This window comes from Gymnogyps californianus, chromosome 3 (assembly GCF_018139145.2).
Source record: "Gymnogyps californianus isolate 813 chromosome 3, ASM1813914v2, whole genome shotgun sequence".
Classification (NCBI taxonomy): domain Eukaryota; kingdom Metazoa; phylum Chordata; class Aves; order Accipitriformes; family Cathartidae; genus Gymnogyps; species Gymnogyps californianus.
Genome location: NC_059473.1, coordinates 76,612,567 through 76,633,834, shown reverse-complemented (window position 1 = coordinate 76,633,834; position 21,268 = coordinate 76,612,567). Strand labels below are relative to the sequence as shown.

The following is a 21,268-nucleotide window of genomic DNA, read 5'->3' as shown; positions in this document are numbered from 1 at the left end:
TACACACACACACACACACACACACACAGCTGGATTTCTATTGTATGATCACAAAGGGGCAGAAGGCAGGATTTTTTCCAGAGGGCCTGCAATTCCTGGAATGTTCTATCTTCTTACCTAAGTGTCTTGGCAGCATCCTTTGTGAGGCTAAAGATGAGATTTATTTGATTTTCAGTTTGGCTTTTGAAGTTTATTACAGTTGGCAAGGTTCTGTGTTCTTCCTGGAGAAGTTTCCTCCTTTTTACCCTTAGGTTCTATTTCATTACAGTGTCTTTTATTCTTTTAATACCTTTAATTAGCTGCTCAGAAGCCTTCTTAAGTGTGTGAAAGAAGTATTACAATGTATGAATGTCAGCTAGGAGTCTCAATTTCTGCAGGTATTTTTTCACTCATAAAAAACCATATATATTTTGTACCTGTCATGAAGTACAGGTTGTTATTTGCTGGCAAACGTTCACAATTAGAAGAACTGGGGTTTACCTCAGCTAAAAACCTAGTCTTAGATTCTTTTATACTTCCGCTGTTTGTCCTTTGGGTTGTTGGTTTTACAAATCTCACCAAATGTACTTGTTCAGAGTTGCTTGGCAATCCTGCAAGTCTTTAAACTGTCTGTCACTTATTGGAGACTATGCCAACAAAAATAAAAGTTAGTATACTTCTCTTTGAACCTGTGTACATTCTGAAGGCAATGAAGTAAATTAATTTATTCCAATAAAGACATTTCTTTGTTTAAATATTAAATGCTCACAGAGTATGTGACACCATATTATTGAGACGTACATTGTTCTATAAACTCTTTATTAGCATTCCTTAATCTCTTCAGTGAGCAAATACAGCTGGTCTAATTCATAATCTCCATTTTCTTGTTTAAATCTCCACTTTTTGTAAACATGTACAAGGGGATAACACACCTGAGGATAATCAATCAATCCCCAACAATAAGCATAGATTACTTTCTCTCTAAAACTAAGCTACATAGCAAAGGTCTTCATAGAGAACATACACTGTGGAATTTCAAATAGCTAACAGCATTTCCTGTGCTGACATCCAATGACTGGCAATCACTGAAAAGCATGCCACTATTCAAAACAACTGACTACATTAGGATGACACTACCAAGGAAATGAAAGGACGTGACACACAAAATACTGAGAATCATGACACTGATATAACTCACCTACAGACAGGGATCAGGTAAATCCCATGCTGCAAGCACAGCGTAATCCTGGGCTGCGCACGGTTTGGCTTACAAAGCCATTTGTTTAGCTTGCCAGCTGGCTAAGAAACAGAAGCCCTGCATGGCTTGCCACCTCAGGGGGGTGGCAAGTGGTCATCCAGCCACTTAGCTTTGGCTGACTGACAAACTGGCACAGCAAGAGAACAGGTCAAACAAATTGGATGTATGAATTCAGGTGTGAGAAGAGATGAGACACTGAAAGGGGAGTTGGAAATGCTGCAGGCATTTGACTTGATGCTGATAAATTTAAGTTTCCAGTTGCCTAATTCCTAACTAGCACCAGAACCTTCGTATAGCCCAAGAACCTAAATTTCATATGGATACATTTTCCTGAAAGTCCATCTGCTACACCACTTGTGTTTACTGCAATGAGCAAAAAATGGGGTCTTAAATAATTTCCTTAAATGTTGAGATGTTCACAGTTTAAGTTAAACATTAATTCAACAATCTGAACAAATGCCAGTTTATCTTTACTGTGTCTGTTGTTTGGATTGTACGAAAAGACCTATTATATCAGCCAGTCTAACTTTCTGTACACAACAATATTTTCCACATAATTAAAAATTATCTCTGCCAGAAAGCTAAGCTACCAACCTTTTGTACATTTGATTTTGAAAAAGAGATGCCAGTCCATTTTTACTTGTAATCAACAACGAATTGGGGAAAAAAGGTATTTAAATTGCACTCTAATAAGGTACAATAACTGAATGCCACAGCTATGACTCCTTGCAGAACTGAATGACTGTGGGAAATTATATACAAATCAGTGGACTCAGTTGCCCACAATTCCCTTTCTCTGTTCAAAATCTTACTCAGCGATTTGAAAAGTGCAGGGAAGAAAGAATGACAATATCAAATTAATAACTTAGTCATAAGATTCCAATTAAAGATAATTAATTGGGGGGGTTGAAAATTCTCTTCAGATAAAGATTTGCGTTATTCAGTTCCTAAAGACACTGCAATTCTGAAGTCTGATTTCTACTTTATATATTTTATTTTTTTAATGATTATCCACTTCAAAAATGCCTAGAATCACAGACATATTAGGTTTTCCTGCCATCAGAATACTTCTGACTGGTCACTGCAGGTTTAATAGTTGCTAAGCAGAGAGACTATTTCTGCAGAACAGAAACTACTCTCCTTTGGGCTTGTCCCCAACATAAGAAATTCAAATTTACTGAAATATTGATTTAACAAAATCTGAAACAGCTCAAGCACTCTTTAGATAGAGAATGTATGTAGCTTAACTACTACAGGTAAACAAAGAGAAGATGTAAATGTTAGAGCAATCATTTTAAAAGGACTCAAACTGCTTTAAATGCAGCATGTAGAACCAGGGAGCCCTGAGCAGCCCGTTAGGGAAGATGTGAATCACCCAGCTGCATCATGCAGTGAATCTGCTGGTGAGCCTCAACAAAACCGCCACATTATTTAGCAAATGACGTTTTATCCAGATTCCTCTTTTTATATACAAAATACAAATTATGCAATATCATGGCTTTACCACTGAACTATTAAGCCTTGGACACACTAATTTAAAACTGATTTACTTACTAAATAACCCATAAATTGAATGGAGGGCTAAGAAAACTGGAGAAAAAGCACGGAGAGCCGTTGGAGCTCAGCCCATCTGCACAGATCTTTGAGAGGGAGACGCACTCAAATCCAACTTTCATTAAGTGGAGATGTGCCAGGAAAAGTGACCTGCTATACAATTTAATTTAACAGTCTTTTTCTTTACTTGACTTTGGGGGTAAAAATTCTTATGAATGAATTGACAATAGTGTTATTCTCCACATTAACAAATTACGCGTTGAGGTCATGACCCAATTTTCATGTGTTCCCTGTTCTTAACTTTGATTACATTTGTACCCAAGTCACCAGATCCCTCTTCAGAGGCTAGAGACAGTAAGTGAGCTGCCCCTTAAAATGAGATTTACTACCCTTTCCTTCTAAGTCTCACAATGGGCTGAGTATCCTGATTTGAAAGTTGACCGAGTCTCCCGTTTTCAGAAGTATACAGACCACAATTAGCTGTCAAGCTTTTCAGGTTTCTCCCCACCAGATGCCACCTTTTTTGCCTATAGCAAAACGTCAAATCTCTCTTTAGCATTAATCCAGCAAAACTTCTGAACTACTATCCTTTTTATGACAGGGCAGTATTTCTAGAATGTTAAGAAAAAAACAAGCACATGTATTCAAAGCCAGAAACCTACTGAAATACGATTCGCAACATTGTTTGATTCCTTTCCTGAAGTATGCCAGGCTGCTCACCCACAGCACTTCTGCCATTAAGTTTTTTAAGTTGCTTGTCACAGTTGTAACAGATATGCTGTAGAAATCAAGAATCTGATACACTGCCTTTGAGATTAAAATCCTCTCCAGTTTGAGATTTAAACAGAATTAGGCACTTCATATTAAAGAACCACTAAATCAATACCAAAATATGCAGATAAACTCTTAGTTTATGAATTCTCCTTCTGCCATGATACCATTTGTTTCCGAGTGATACACAACTATTTTCTAATACTTCATTACACTGTACATCAGAGCTGTACTGTGTTATCAGCATTTCAAAAAAGAACATAAAAGCCAAAATTAGTATCCTTTAAAAAACTGTCAGATTTCTACAGATGAAGTTATTTACTTGTATTAGTACTTCAAGCTTAATGGCACAAATAAATTCACAAAAATATGGTAAATTAACAAAAATCTATTATTATAAAATTTGCATATATATGAAGAGAGTTAGTAATGCTATTTATAAAGTAAATACTGAAATTAAAAATGTTTCCAAAGAAACTATACTCTGAGGGTTTATTTTCTGACCTATGAGGATATCTTAATATTGCAGGGCTACTGAAACAGTCAACCTTAGTTCACCTCCACAGCAAGAATGTGTCTTCCTAGTCCTAAAAAGACCCCAGATATGATAACTCTTGAATACATACAGGCTAGTTTCCCATACAATTGAAATAAAGTTCAGTTTACTGAAGGAAAGCAGAGGTTTTCTTTTTGTCTATATGCAAGTTTAGTATCTCTTCTGAGGGGAAAAAAACACATGTAAGTAAAAAGAATGAAGTATGTTAAAAAAAAAAAAAATCGATTACAATATGAAATTAATAATTCTGAGAAATCAAGAATTTGAAAACAGTGTAATAATTCAAATCAAACCAAGTTCATAGCAATTATTCTAGGACAGAAAGATTGTGCACCAGGAGTTAGTTCCTTCAGGATACAATCCTAACGTGGGTTTCATTTGGTTTTATTCTTTCACAGAGATATTGTAATAATTCAAAATGAGAAAACACACAGACTATTCAGAAAAGTCAGAGATTTTTATTACTTTGACTCTACCAGAAACATCTTGTCAACTATCTGCACCTCGTTCAATGAATCTGACTTGGACTGTTTTTGTTCATGCCACTTAGCTTTAAATGAATCTTAACTTCTTCCTCTTGTGTAATAGCATTGGCCCAAAGGAACACATTAAATCTTCTATTACTGCCTGCTGGCAAAGAACTAGCAAATGAGACTCATTTTACAAGTATAGCCCATTTTACACATGCTGTTAGCTGAGCAGAAGTATTGAAATTTGCTTGATTCTTGCATAGAGGGTTAAGAAAGGTAAATACAAATGTTTTCCCCACACCTTCATGCATTAACATCCTCCAGCTATTTTAGCTCAGATCAGGACTAAAACAAAACTATTTGTGATGAATTTCTAAATTTCAAGCCCAAAACAGGATACTGAAGGAGAAACAGTTCCCTGATCCCTAATTTTTAAGGAAATATAATATCGAATTTCCTCTCATCTCCTTTGTCCTCATCTGGTGACTCATTCTGGGCAGATGTTTGTGAATAAGGAACACTGGGTATGGCTCAAGGACTGGATATTCTTAGGTTAATAAAAATAGTCATTTAATAGTTCCTGACACTGAGGACTGCATGTGTTCCTCTGAAGTACTAGCAGTCACTGCTATTCTATGGCGTGAGAGACAAATCCAGGGTATCAGATTTGAGTCACACTTAGCCACTCTGGACTTGATCAAGTAGACCTCTTTTCAGCCCTGTTTTCTTTAATTGTGGTGTCTGTCCCTTTCTTCAGCTATACAGTTTAGCAAATGCTACAGTATATGCAGTACCATAAAAAGTTATTGACCTGGTGCATTTGGGACTACATACTATTTAAAAATAATTCTAGCAATTCTCTAAGATCAAAGAGTTATGGATATTTAGTACTGAAACCTAGAGCCAAACTTGTCAAAGGCCATTTACACAGGAAAGTACAATTTTCCATCTTGCTATCCTGTAACATCCTTAGATGCTTTAACTCAATGACTTAAAATGGTCTCTCCATTTTCCTGAAATGTGATTGGTTGCCATACTAGATATGCCATATCAACCTATATTCCACTCTGATTTAAACCAAAAACTAGGCTGTCAAGGGTAAACATGGAAATGACATTAACACTCTGGACTATTACAGCTCTTACAAGATTACAATTGCTGACAATTTGTTACTGTACACAGAAAGGATTTTCGTCATTATCCAATCATAGTAAACACGGTATTTTACTGGAAAAAGAGGTGTACGTATATGATTTACGCTCAGTTGTCAAGAGACTTGGAAAATCCCATTAATGTAAGAATTCCCCGAGGCAAGTCACGATTTCGTGGAAAATGAGCTACTAGCTGTGAACAGTTGTCTTCTGAAACCTACTCTAAAATTAATGTCATGCAAAATACAGAATCAAAACTTCCTTCGCTTAATTTTGCTATTAGTGAAATTTCAACATCGGTAACTAAAGACAGCCTGAAGACCATGCTCCTGGTTTGACACTTCATTTTTCCTGAATGACACACAACTATTATACCTAGACATTCAGAACTGAAACAGCTTTCTATACTTTAAAATTGGATCTCACAAGCAATCTGAAGTTATGTTTCATGATAGGATTTTGCTCCATTTTCTAGGTCTTAGCCATATAGTCTAGAACGCCCTAAAACTGTTTGGGGTTACAAGACCTTTCATAGTTCCACCTGTAACCAACAGATATCCAGGAAGGCAAAAAAAGCTTCATGGCATTTACATAGTAGGTGGTCAATGTACCTGTAGTCATCACAAAGCCTATGTATCATTTAAATCCCGTATGAATTCTATCTTATAGGCATGAGCTATACCCTATTGACTTTTGGAATTACTTGTTTTCTCAGTGCTAACCAATATTTATAGTACTTAAAGCTATTTAGGAAGAATCCAAGGGGATCTATAGCTTCAATAAATGGAGCTATAAAACTATAACTTCATACAGAAAGTAAGATAGTAACAAGTTAAATGCAAAAACCCTACTTGGACAAATGGCTACATCCCATGGGAATTAGTAGGAAGGTTAAAAAAAAGAGTAAAGACTTATCTCCAAGCATTCACATAATATTACATATTATTAATATTAGTAACACTAATACATAGCACTACTGAAGTGACACATACTCCTGTAGCAGTTTTTATGTAGATTCATTGGTAACAGTACTGTTCAGTAACCATGAAAATGTTGAGCTCAGAAAGCCACTCAAGGCTATAAAAGAAACCTGTAGCAGAAATAGAAATGGACCTCTTTCTCATGATGCTTTGCTCTGTGTTCCTATGAATATAATTCAAACTATTATTATTTCCACTTCACGTATCAGTGGTGTCTGGGTGACAAAATAAGAAATCTTCAATGCAGGAGTTAACTTACATTCCTCTTCCTTTGGATCAAGTTGTGTAACACTGACAGATAAGCGATCTACACGTTCTTGTAAGGAGTTGACTCTAAATGAGAAACTGTGTGCTTCATTGAAAAGTTCACCAAATATATCTTCAGCATATTTACCTGAAATGTGGGGAAAAAAAAAAAAAAAATCAAACATAGCACAAAAGAGCCAAATGAGTTTGCCTTCAAAAAGATTTCTAACTATTTTAAGTAAATCTAAGATGCATGAGTATCACTTGTAACAACCTGTACTTACTGAGCCCATTAAGAATGCTTCAGAAAAGTAAATAAAAGTTAAATATTTAATTTGTAATTTATTTATCAGAAATGAAATTATTTAATACATTACAGAACAGATGTTCAGTTGGTATAAATTGATTTAACTATGCTGATATGCAAGGAACTAGACTGATTAGTTTCTTGGATACGTATAAAAGGATGATTTCCAGCATCTGAAGCTGCTCCTGTATGAGCAGTAACTAATCTTTCCAAGTGAAATTTATCTCAGCATTTCTCAAAATGAAGCACTGCTTCCACTCCTACTATACCGAGGACCTTTCAAAAACAGAAGATCAGATATTTACATCTAGGTTAATTAGAACCAGCCTATTCAAAAATACACACTAAAATAATAAATCCTACTTTGAAGGATCAAAATTCTAGTAACTGACCAATTTATACTGAACTAAAAGAAGAATCTCCTTTGTTCGCTTCAATGGACATCACTCATTTAGCCCAAAAGAGGAGGAGATTCAAGTATCACGAGAAAAGGATCAGTAACGAGTTTTTCTTCTACAGAGTACTCCATATAGTGCTTCTAATGCCCCCCGCACTCAACTTGAGTAGTCTGCCACTGAAAAAAACCACCAGACTGCCTAGCAAAAATTGTAGCCACATTTCTGAAATACCATGTGACAGCTTTTAAAACTTTCTACCATACTGTGCATATGTAATTTGTGTACTGTTTGTGCACTTACGTTGGTTTTAGAAATTTGTGAGATTTATACTTCCAACTACCTGGTTTGCACGGAAGTTCTGATAGGTGCAATAGGAAAGGATAGTTATGAAAATTTTGCCTTTGGTGAACAATACATCTGGAAGTATACGTAAAAATGAGGACATTTTTAAATAAACACATCAAAAGGACAAAAATTAAATCCCTACAGCTACTGTGGAAACTACTTAAAGATACTATGTAGTAAGCACAAGGCCAGCGCATACGAGTTATTAAGACCTAGGTAATAGCAATAGAAAACCAGCATGACTATAAACAACAGAATACAAAAGGGGATATCAGAAGAAATGTACAGATGAAGAAAATAGAAAGGATCATAAACTCTGGCATATTAAACATAAAAATCAAAAACTAGCCTGAGGAACAACTAGCAAACTAATAATAAATATTCCTTCAAAGACGTGAGGAGCAAGAAAGCCTGCCAGGGAGTCTGTAGAGCTAACTGGTAATGAAGGTATAAAGGAGTACTCAGAGAAGACAAGACCCCTGCAGACAAACTAATTTAACACTTTCCACTGGTGTTCAGTGAGAGGAACTGGAGAGACCCTCATGCCAGAACTCTTTGTGGGAGGCTCAAAGAAACTGAAGAGACTATGTAAAAATTACAAAACTGAATCAGCAAAATGACCAGTAAAATATTAGTAACAATTTGTAAATCTCCTTAGTACATACTGAAAGGTGGCAAGCACAACAGTAAGGTTCAAAATTTTTTTCATGGAACATCTTGAGAGCTACAGGCCTGTAAACCTGACATCCAGACAAATTAGTACAGATCATTATGAAGAACTGAATTAGCAGACACCTGGATGACTTGTTAGAGAAGGGACAACACAGCTTTTGTAAATTGAAATCTCTGAAGGGTTTATAACCACACAGATGGAGAGCTATGATCTAGTTAGATTTCCAAACAGTTTTAAAAGTCCTTAATCAAAGCTTTTTAGGAAAACTTAACAGACAGGGCATAAAAAAGAAATGACATGGCACAGATAAATAATTCCTCAAAAGGTACAAAACAGAGGATAGGAGTAAATCACTGGTCTTCACAGTTGAGAAAGGTGAATTTTCATAGGTCTCTGTACTGGGACCTATGCTATTCAAGATATCTGTAAATGACCTGAAAAAAATGAGATTAAAGTTTGCCGATGATACTAAGTCATGGAAAAGAAACACACTAAGCATTAGTAAATACACAGAAACCCCAGACGGTTGAAGAGGCTTCCACGCTGGAGAGAGCTGGAGGCTGGGAGATTAGTAGGAGTATCGTCCATGCTTGCCTTGCTCTCATTCTTGGAGCATCTGCTATTAGCCACAGTGAGAAGCAGATCAAAGGTGCAGCCATTCTTAGAACTTTTGTCTTTAAGTACCAGCCCACAGTAAAACAGAGATGGAAAGTTAGTAAAGTTTACTTAGCTGGCAACTCACCTAACATAAGACTTTCTAATATACGTCTTCAAACTCTGAAAAGTTTACGTTCTTTAACCTGTATCTGAAGCAAGAGAAATTACTTAAAAATGTGATCCACTATGAGCAAGATTACTAAACTTTTAATATACTGTTACTACAAATTTAATGTATTTCAGATAATATACCAATAACTTCCCTTTTATAGGTGTATTTTAAGGCTATGGTTTGTTTTATCCATATCATTTAATCAGGCTTACAATTCATCTACCTCATTAATGAGCTCCAATTGCAAATAATCTGCCTCAAAAATCTTTTCATTATGTTGCATACAGCCACAAACATATTGCAAGGAATAATTTGTCTATGTTTATGAACACTAATCCTTAAATGGGAAATACATTAAAAACAACCTGTCGTGTTTGAAGTGGTATGCCAACCATAATGTCTCTACCTACATGCCTGTTGGCAGTCTCTTTATTTAGCCTGAAGTATATTTAACTAAATGCTTTTTGAAGCAAAGCAAAATGTTTGCTTTTAGTGAAATGTACAACTTCCGTTCAAAAGAATACTATATGTGGATGTATATATGTATACAACATTTATAATCCAGTATTTGTTTATGTTGCTGTCTCTGTGCGTATTCTATATGAATATATCTTCCATTTTGAATGGATTACAAGAGATTCAATTACAGGTGATAACACTGAACAAAGTGTCACAAACTCAAATAAGTAAAAAAAAGTATGAGAAAAAATACATTAGTAAACAAAGCGGATGTCATTCCACTTAATTTATGGGTAATATGTTAGAAGAATGAGGAATCAAAATTAATTCCATTATATAGAATGAATATTCCAAAGTATTATTAACACTTCAGAAAATTTACATCATTATGGGACTGCTTGATGAAAAACTCTACTCTTGTTTCATGCAGTACAATAGAGAATGACAGTTGACTATGACAATTAAAATAATAATGCCTTAGGATCTTGGTCACAGCTGGATACATAATGCCAGATTAGAAAGACCAGTGATCTTGTTTGCCTATTGAATTAAATGACAATATAGACTTCTGCAAAAAAAATTATTTTAACATCTGTGAAAAGCTTATTTTACTGTATTTGTAAAACTCGCTTAATTGACCAGAAATATACAAAAATTTGTCATTTTCAAAAGGCAAGTCATATTCCCTCCAATATTACTAGCTGTTCTTCTCAGTCCATCATACTGGCATTTATTTTTATTAACAGAGCACAATTTTTTTTTCATTTAAATAGGAGGATACGTTATTATTTATTTTTAATTAAGGAATGTATTATTCACCTTATTATTCTTTTCACAACTTCTTTCTTCTCTCAAAGGGCTCTATTCACAATTAACCCTTCAGTAAGAAAGGGATACAGGAATGCAGTTCCCTCTGGTGTCAGTCAATGCCCTTTTTTGTGACAGCCAAATAAAATGTCTTGGAAGTGACATGTTGTCCTTCCTCCCCTAATAACATGCGTGTGTTTCGATAGCCTTTTTTGAACAATTATTTTCCTGACATTTAAAACAGACCTATGAGCTGAAAATAGAATACTAGCTAGTAGCTACTAGCTGACAATAGAATAAAAATAATACCGCTCACTGCCTTCCTCATTTTTTAAATTAAAACCACCAAAACATGTATCATCCACTCCTGTTCATTACCATGGCAGTAAGTGTACAATGGCTTATAAAATCTGAAAAAATGACTGATCAGTTTTACAGTTCTCCTCTTTCACCATTTGTTTCTCTTAATTTGTTTTATCTCCTAATTTCCCCCACAATGTCTTAAACATTTATCCAGCATTGGCTTCTGTGCACAAATGAATAATTTCTAACTATCCAATACACTAATATGAAGGGATACTAAGGTAAAAGAAAGATTATTTTTGTGTTGTTCTGGGGGACCGGATATGTACCAGATGAACAGCAGTCAACTACAATCACCATATAAGCTTCTGAACCTTATCTCAGGCTAATTAAACAAAGCGTTGCAAAGAGATGTCTTATAAGTCTTATATATTGTGTTGTACAAATTCCTAGAACCATACTAACATGCTGCAGAATCAGGGCATAAATTAGCAGTCCCCTCAAAACTCCAGTCCTTAAATTCACCTGAACTACAGCATTCTATGCTGTATCTGTTAGCAAACCTTAAGAAAAGGGCATTACATTAATCACTTTACAACACTAGATCAGTTACCATCAGATTTAGTTATAGGCTCTCAGACAAGGAGTGGGACACGAGTCCTGAAGCAGGACTTGTGGAAGAAGCTACTTCTTTACTATCCTTTTGCATTTTTAAAGAAAAAGAGTTCCAAACCCTTCAACTGCATCTAAACCTGAAACAGCATCCAGCAGATCGGTTATGGCATCAGCAGCCTCTAGGAACCATGGCCTAAATTTTAAGTAGCTATCTGGATAAATAAATTGAGCACCCAATGTGCTCAATGCCATAAAACAGCATCATTTTTGGAAATTCAAGAGGATGACTGGTAAATCCCAGGCCAACGCAAGATGCATCAAGCAGGACAATCAAAATGAGACAATTGTTCAGTGTTGCCAAAAGTATTAATCTTAATTAATTTAGCCTTAACTAATCTGTCAAACTTCTGGAGCTCAGCCGGGGTGGGGGTGGGTGGGTTAACATGTACACAAACAAAATCTAATCCAACATACTTACCATTGGAATTAAATTATAAAAATATTTAATATATTAAATATGCCATGACATTATTAAATGCAATGTATAATGAGATGTTATATAATTAAATTTAATATTATTAAATGTTATTTTAATATTAAATAGTACATATGTTGATATATTGAAATATACAAACATCAAAATATTATTACAGTTTAAAAATACAGGTTTAGCAATTTGATTTTTTAAAAAGATGTAGAAATTGATAAAATACCAGAAAGAATAAGCTAAGAATTCAGTCTGTTACCCACCTATACGCTATCATTCCTTGATTTCTATTATTTCAATCCCACTCACACACTAAACTATATTTTTGCCCAGTACATTTTCTAAAAAACAAAAGCAGCTGTAAAACCTGTCTCATGTCCTACTGCACAATCCATTCCCAATATACTTACACTATGCAAAATTACATTATTCACTACTGAATAGGTCCTTCCTACACAATATAGTGTATATATTGGAAAATTTTCTTTCAGGATAATTAGTTACCACGTAAGCCGCTAACAATATATGACCAAGGTCCCTTTATAAAGCAAAACAAGAAAGTTATTCTAAGCCTATTAATACATTTTTCCTCCTCCGTTAATTCTGACACATAATTTAACATATCCATTGCCTGTTGATTCAGCTTCAGATCTTCACTACATTAATTTTATTTAATTGATTGTTTTAGCAAAAATCAAGGTATATCTGAGTTTCACTTTAAACCCTACACTTGTTTCTCATCAGGATCATTTTAATCTCACAGCTCAGTGGCTACGAGATGGAGTAAAAGCTAGGAGACTGAACTGTCTCCCAGGCTTGGAGATAAGAACCTTGGCAGATCCTTGAGATCTTCAGTGGCTATGGCTGAGCGAGCTCTGAAAAAACAATGTACTAAATATAGTTCAGTGATGCTAATTAGGAACCTATCATTATGAAGGTGTAATGGCAGTCCACAAGGACTGGATTTAAGGATTGTAACAGGAATATCAGAGTACTGAAGGGACAACTTGGTTCCTTTAGCCAGCAAAATTGAACCAGGCATTTATCAGACAACCTGACAAGGGGATCAAAAGTATCAAATAAACTCTGTTAAAGGCCATCTCTGGAGCAGGTCTGATGCTTCTTGTTGACATCCAAGAAGAAAAAGTCAGACTTCAAAAATCTCCAGTCATGGAGGTCTGAGATCTCATTTCTTATCTCCCACTGAGGACACCATCAAGTAAACTGGCTGAGATTATCCATTAGGTATTCAGAAATCTGTGAAAGAGACTGCCGAGAGCTGAACCTGATGTTGAAGGCACCAGTCCTAAAGATCATTTCACAGGGAAGTCTTGCTCTTCCTTTCCTTTTTAATATCACCTGAATTCACTGCTCTATGTAGGCACGGAATTAACGACAGGTAGGACTTTTTTCTGCTAACACATAGTTGTTTTCAATGAGAAATTACTGACCGTTTGTTCATCCCCTCATTATCATTTGAGGTGGAGACGAAACAGCATCACATTGCCAATACTGCCACTGCTGGGGAGACAGTATCAAGAAATCAGACAGAAGTCTTTGAGAGAATGGGGGTCTCTGAAAAGCAGAGTAAGCCTTTAGTTTTCAAGTCCATTAGTTCCCTTATCTCATGTGTGTAAGAACACTTTCTTTAGTGCTCCCTGGCAATCATAGTAATAATGAAGGAAGAAGGGTGACTAGTGAAGAAAATTCACAGAGAACATTGAATATGCTTGTGAGCACAGTGAGGAGGGGGATTCCCAGGGCAGGACCTGCCGTAGGGATTCTGCTGGTTCTTGATTACTGACTGAAGCTCTAGCTGCAGATCTGCAGAGACCTACCTCTGATCATGCAACATGAGGAGGCCTCACCACGTGCTGAAGATGTTGTCCAGGCAGGATGAAGAGAGAGAGGCTGGTCTTTGAGATGAAGAGGCCTGGTTCTAAAGATTAGTTGCAGTCCAGACACCTTGCCGGTAAGTATTTCTGGAGAAGCATTTCCTACTTATTGAATGTTAACACCTTAAGCCATGACAAACTGAAGGTTTTCTTGAGGTGAGAAAACATCTCTCACAAGATGAGCAGTGTTTAAAACCCTCTAGAGGATGGCACGGTAAGCAAAAAATAAGGAAGAAAAGTTAAAAGCATCTAAGAGGGAAAAAAAAGGGGGAAAAAATAATATGCTTGAAAGTCAAGGTTTCACTCCTGAAAACTAACAAATAAGGGGTGAGGAAAAGAAATAACTAACTAGGAGAACATGGTAAAAATAGGAAGTAGTACAAAGAAAAGATGGAAAGAGGGGAAAGGCTCCTGAAGGTTCCATGTTAATTGAAAATTGTTTTCACTAACATAAAAGGCGCCCCAGCTTAGCAAACAGTTATGCAGCATTCTCTTTCTTTATACAGAGGTAGAAGAAAAAAAAAGGGAAATGACATCTTGCTATGACTGAATAAAAGTTCTGGTCTGAATGCCTGCAATATAAATATTCATTAAAGGAACATACTCCAAAGGAGAAATGTTCTCCTCCCCAGATGGAGGTGTCAGAGACCAAGGCCAAGAACAAACCCTATCAGTTAGGTTTCTTTTGTGGTACTGAGATTCTGTGTACAGGGAACAGCTCAATAAAAGGAGAAACAAGATTGGTCAATAGCTGTGAACAAAATGAGGAGGTTACATGCACACAAGGGAACTATTTATCCATCTTCTAACAATGGCACAGCTACACAGTGCTATCACTTGTGTTTCACGTATGCTGGAATGCTATAGCCTGACACACACCAACGTATACCAACTCAGGCAGTACTGGAGTACTAATGTATCTGCAATATTGGTGAAAAAAATAGGTAAGCACTTCTCCAAAGCAGATACAGTCAGAAAGCAAGAAATACAGGGAAGAATGGCTAGGAAACTAAAACAGCTGTTGCTGTTGTCCAGAGAGTTTCTGTTGCCACAGTGCTAAGAAAAACTGTCAGAAGATAGATCCTTTTATGAATTTAGAGAAGACTGGGAGTAGACAGGGGGGGAAAAAATTACTTACTGGCAGTTTTGTATGTTGTATCAAGACAGAATGATGTGTTTTCATGCTCCAGGGAGAAAGGCAAGGACTATCACTCAAAGCAGAAATAAATATTTCATCCTTTCATCTCTACTTCTTTTAAAGGTCAAAAAATTTCTCAAACTGAACAATTAAAAGCAACACATCAAATAAACTATGAAAGGATTGAGAATTTGTACGGTGACACATAGCAGCTATTGCTGACATACTGATGTAAAGCTCTTTTCATTTTATATTAAAACACAGGAAAACAGAATTCCTGTCATTTAATAGGTATTGTTTCTGCAGGCATGTTCTACTTATACATAGTATCCCAGATCATAGAAACACAGTCCTGTTCAGATTGAAAAGACCTCCAGAAGTCATCTATTCCAACACCCTGCTCAAAGCAGATCCAATTAGATCCAGTTGCTTGACTAATCCAGTCAAGTTATTAATATCTCCAAGAATGAAGATCTAACGACATACATGACAAAACTCTACACTTAGCTTTTCTAAATAATGTTTTTCGGTATCATTTAAAGTACTGGAGGGTCTAATTCCATCACAGCACTCTTTGTCCATATCATATCAGAAGAAAGGTTAAGAATGGTTGGTCTTGAGAGTCATAACGGCAGGAGATTAATCCTCTATTTGAGGGCCTGTAACTGAAAAATCTTAGAGGCAGAAATGACTAAGTGCTAATCAGGTCGAAGACCATTCATTTAAATTTGCATAACTTCACCGTCAAAAGCAAAAGCAGCTTTAGTTTAAAGGAAATTAAACCCTACCAGAACACTCAGTTTCCGCCCTCAGAGTGAAGCCTTGTTTCGTCTGCAACTTAAAGGCTGATTCTCAAACATACACATTATCCACAGAAAACAAAAAGGGAAGGACTGCAGAGAAGCTGGTTGCCAGGGGACTGCTGCAAAACCATGCCTGCTGGCTGTGACTCACAGGCAACTACTAAAATTTATCTGCATGTCAGCAGGCCTCGCTGTACACCAGTAACAGTGACACACCAAATGAAGACTGGTTATTTGGGTTTAAGCACGTGAAAGACAAAATTCCCATGCCAGAACTCCCAAATCTTTTTTGAATTTGCATTGCTACTAGCACAAACAGGCAGAAAAGCTAAAAGAATTCTGGAGCAAAATACTTTCACAGGTACTCATACCTTTGTAACATGATGTCCTGGTTTCGGCTAGGACAGAGTTAATTTTCTTCCTAGTAGCTGGTATAGTGCTGTGTTTTGGATTTAGTAGGAAAAGAATGTTGATAACACACTGATGTTTTTAGTTGTTGCTAAGTAGTGTTTATACTAAGTCAAGGATTTTTCAGCTTCTCGTGCCCAGCCAGCAAGAAAGGCTGGAGGGGCACAAGAAGCTGGGAGGGGACATCATCAGGACAGCTGACCCAAACTGGCCAAAGAGCTATTCCATACCATATGACATCATGCCCAGTATATAAACTGGGGGGAGTTAACTGGGAGGGGGGATCGCGGCTTGGGAACTAACTGGGCATCGGTCAACAAGTGGTGAGCAATTGCATTGTCCACCACTTACTTTGTATAGTTTAATTCTTTTAGTATTGCTATTGTCATATTATTATTATTATCATTATCATTGTTTTTCATTCCTTTCTGTCCTATTAAACTGTCTTTATCTCAGCTCACAAGTTTTTTTTCCTGATTCTCTCCCCCATCCCAGGGGTGGGGAGGCAGTGAGCGAGCGGCTGCGTGGTGCTTAGCTGCCGGCTGGGGTTAAACCACGACACATGATCTTTTTTTATAGAGCAATCCTTAACGTTGCTGAGAAATAGGGATTATTTTGCAAAACATGTTCTATTTAATTGTAGGAAAAAATGGGGTTTTTTGTTGAAAACACACAGTAGAAACCAAAAACTTACTTCAGCTGGTATAAACACTGCCCACAGAAAACCTACAAACACCATGATGCTATTTGGAGGGAAGAACAAAAGATTGAAGTAACAGGTCCTGCTCACCAGTGTTTAACTTACTTAAAATTCTGAATGACCTATTCTGGGCTTGCTGTTGCAGAGTAAACTAGTGCGTTTTCCCTCCTCTTTTACCTTCCTTGTCATTTCCAACATTGCATGCCTTTTTGACCACTAGTGAGTCACAAATTCACGACAGAAACTCCTCTCAAGTGAAAACAGCTAATTTAGGGCTCATCTCTATGTATGCACGCTTCACGTAGAACCACATTCCTTTTATAGAAAAGGAGTTTACATAATTACAGTTACACTCCCTTAAAAGTATCTCTCTAACTGTGCTATATATTAGGCAAGCCATATAACAAATGTGGGAGCATTCAATAGATATTCTTCAATACTTTTTTTCTCCCTTAATTGAGTTCTTTCTGTCCTGGTATTGCTTCATCCTGACCTCCTCCTGAGCAGTTGTGCACACAATGTCAGGCATAAGCTCTGTACACCAAGAAAACATAGCAAGGGCAGCCAAATCTCAATAGGTAAGTACTCAGACCATGATGCCGAGTTAGAAGGTGGGTTCTTTAAAATGGAAAAAACAAGTGATTTGGTTTTTTTTTTTAAGGTCAAATGAAACTTCCAAATGAAAATACCAAATACATATTTGGTATGCCACCTACAAAAGGAAACTCCCCTAGATGGAGTATATAATCAAATAACAATTTTTAAAACAAGCAAACTAAAATAAATGAATACAACATTAATAAGAGTGACTTGGAAGGGGAGGCTAGTACACAAGCGGCTAGTCTGAGAAGGGCTTTTGGCAGAATGAAGCAAGACCACAGATGGTGATCATATACTGCATCCTAATCTGATATGCTCTTGGTTCACTGAAAAGAATTTAAATAGTTATTTTCCTTGCTGTTGCAGCAGCTATACTAATAATGTTCATATTTATGTGCTGTAAGCATTCCTGTCTTGATTGCATAATTCAGTGTCCTCAATTAGAGTCTTCAACCTAATAGCACCCTAACAGTTTCGAAAGGCTGCCAAAACAGAGTCACCATACAGTATACCATCAAACGAATAACTAAATCAATCTAATTAACAAATTAGGCTACATCACCTATGACCCTAAGACACTGACAGAGCTGAAAGTTTTTTCACATTGTACATGTAAATACATGCACATTTTAATATTTAATGTGTTGGTAGTCTTACTAATGTCCTAGCGGTTAAAAAGCACCTGTAGTATTGGAAATTCAAAATGCTATCATGCTGGTTCATCTGACGACTGTTTAAAGTTGCTGTAACTTAAAGAAAAAACCACCCAGAAACCAGCTTTTTCAGAAAAACTCCTTCAGAGTTCTAGAGCTTGAGAAGTATTCACTCCTCTCAAATGCACCAACGGAAAAACTGTTCACAGAAGGGAGAAGGAAGAAAAATCTTTAGCTGTTTGAAATACTATATAATAATTACATTTCTGGGTTTATTATTTTAAAAGGCAACTACTTTTTTTTCCTGAATGACCACAACATGACCAAGGGTTTAAGTTAAGAGAATTAAGCAACCAGTGATATGTTCCTCATTATGTCATATTCCCTACTCAAGAATTGCTCTAAGGTTAGCAATTACTGACTTCCTTAACTACCAGATATCTTTTTCTGTCACGTTCCAGTGGTAACAGAAATATACGGCTGAACAGTTTTAATATGTGCTGCTGGAAAAATTCCTAGCTTTCTTTCACAGAAGTCTATGCTAGTCACTAGCCACAAAAGGAGTACATTCAAGGCTCAGCCGCAATTTTCTACAGAGAATTTGAAAAGGTGTTCCTACTTCAACCACAAAAACTGTGACTGTAAAATATATTAGTTCTAAATACAGCTATTAGGACAATGTACTTACTTAGGCTACTCAGTTGTCTGATTATATTTGCCAAGGAGATATTGGTGACACATTCCAATTCATTCTTGATACCTCGGGGCAGAGCTGTGTGGCACAGGTGCCTGGGGTCTATGTTCCTTTTTACCAGTGGCATTGTGAAATGTATCAGAGGATGAGCAAACCTGTAAAGAAAGAAAACAAAATACTGTTATGAGTTTAATTATATTTTAAATTCAGATTATGTCTAAAGTTAAATTGACTAATCCTAACAAGACAAAAATACCTCCCATAGTACTGATGGAATTCATTGCTCTGTGAGTGCATAAATCTTTTCTTCCTTGCCCAATGAAAGACTATTTCATTGTCTCTCTTTAAACCTTTACCTGACTCAGATGCCAGTGAAGTGACAAATAATTTTTTACAGTTCATGCCTTTTTCTTTTTCCCCCTGAAAAAAAAGACAGGAAAATCTTAAAGAATGATTTCCTTCTTGATGGACTACTTCCTTATTAAGGCCAGGCAAAGTCCAACAACAAACTCCCTTTATTATGATGTCAAACTAGTTGCCTTTTCCACCTGAAAGGTAGATATGATCCATTCATTATGTAATGTCATGTTACTAGCAGGAGTCACCCTTCTAGTCTAAACATCACTTCTAAATCATACCGAATCAAGGTAAGAAAAGAGAAGATGTTTCCCTTCCACCTACACTGCTACTGGCAATAAATTCAGCTAAGAATGCATCTTCCAATTACAAAAGTCTCCTCAGTAAACTTGTAGTGCAAAGTCCTCCACGACTCAGAAATCCTACCCCTCCACACCTTTCCAAATCCACGTTAAATTAATCAAGAGTCTTTACTAGTTCTGCAGACAGCGTAAGAATCATCTCAGGGTGTGAATCCCAGGTTTGTAATTTTCTGCACCCACGGCACTGATTGGAAGGAGTTTCCCAGGCGCAAGTTATGCCTCCCATCTTATTAGTGCTGCTTATTAAGATCTGTCTACTAAAACTTTTCTTCATGAAAAATGGATTCCCTAAAATTCTGTAATTTTTCCATCATCTGTCATATAAAACTCTGAATGACCAATGCAAAATTCCCATTTGATACACAGAGAATGGATACACTTGGTATTGGTATAACTTAGTCTCCCTTCCCATTGCAGAAGAGATTACGCTTTCTCCAGACAGCAAGGCAGATAAGTTTTCCACAACTCAACCTGCAGTCCTAGTCCCTCAACCAGACAGCCTGCCACAGCTTCATCTGTCCTCTGCTTAGAAGCTTTATCCCAAAATGTTCCCAGGATGCAGCTAGAGCTTCATGTTGTGCCACAGAATGCATCTTCCCTACAGTATATATTTAGCCACTGTTATCCTTACTTGGTCAAAACAGATTTTTTGGATAAGAATAACATAAGGCCATGGTGGTAGAGCTGAAATTTTGCTGACCTAGAATGGCATAGGGAATTAAGAGAGTCAAAGACAACTGTAATGGAGTATTTTCCTCTCGCAGACTGCTTAGATTTCTCCTTGCCACTTTTCCTGGGAGTATATTCTTTCACTGAAGCCAGGGCTCATAGATGAGGGACCCAGGCTTAAGTCTACCTGAGAAACACCTCTGTATTTCCAGGATCTGATTAGACTTCATTCGCTGCGTTTTAACACCATGTCTACTGTCCTTATTTTCTTGAGAGAACAATCAAAAATATTTTATGCTTTTGAGGGATAAAAACCAATGAAAATAATTCTTTTAGTCACTGGCTTAAGGGAAAGATTATATAGTTCTTAAAATTTCGTAATTTAGTTTCTCAATATTAACAGTAAAAATTATGGAAGTGTGCATGGGGCAGGGGTAAATTATAAGAATGGATTTTTATTTTTATTTTCTAGGAATATCCCAAATCTTTCTAGTCCCTAAATACCTAAGCACTAAAAAGCTAGCTGCTACGTACAAGCTGAATGAAATAAAAAGTGCAAATCTGAACACTGTCTCTGATAGAAGCAATGACGAAGTGTTTATAATTAAAGTGAGACTTTATAGCCGCTGGTAGAAGACACAGGTGTAGCATGAAGCAAGGGAGATCAAACAGGCCCCACCAGCAGAGCTTCTGTTGTCTTAGGAGCACGCAACCCCTCTCCCACCAGTGACAAGACCCTGAAGAAACTCTTAACTACAGGTTCATTATTGCGGTTCCCCAACAGAAAATAAAGGAACCATTCTGTCACTGTCAAAGAAACACAACAAATGATACGTAAGCAATGTTCTACAGAAGCAATTA

The 21,268-nt window shown here is 36.6% G+C and overlaps 1 protein-coding gene across 3 annotated transcripts in view; it reads right to left on the bottom strand.

Annotated features, from left to right (window-relative positions):
- The window catches only part of WASF1 (WASP family member 1), a 94,339-nt gene that overhangs the window by 10,180 nt on the left and 62,891 nt on the right, over positions 1-21,268 (bottom strand). For 2 of the 3 annotated variants that reach the window (XM_050894092.1, XM_050894093.1), the window contains exons 2-3: positions 19,014-19,174; positions 6,979-7,113 (exon numbers count right to left, since the gene is read on the bottom strand). In XM_050894092.1, the coding sequence (XP_050750049.1) occupies positions 6,979-7,113; positions 19,014-19,146 (268 nt within the window). In that variant the 5' untranslated portion in view covers positions 19,147-19,174. Of the gene's footprint in view, positions 1-6,978; positions 7,114-9,430; positions 9,495-19,013; positions 19,175-21,268 lie in introns of those variants that run through there. The other variant, XM_050894094.1, reaches the window with a different exon arrangement.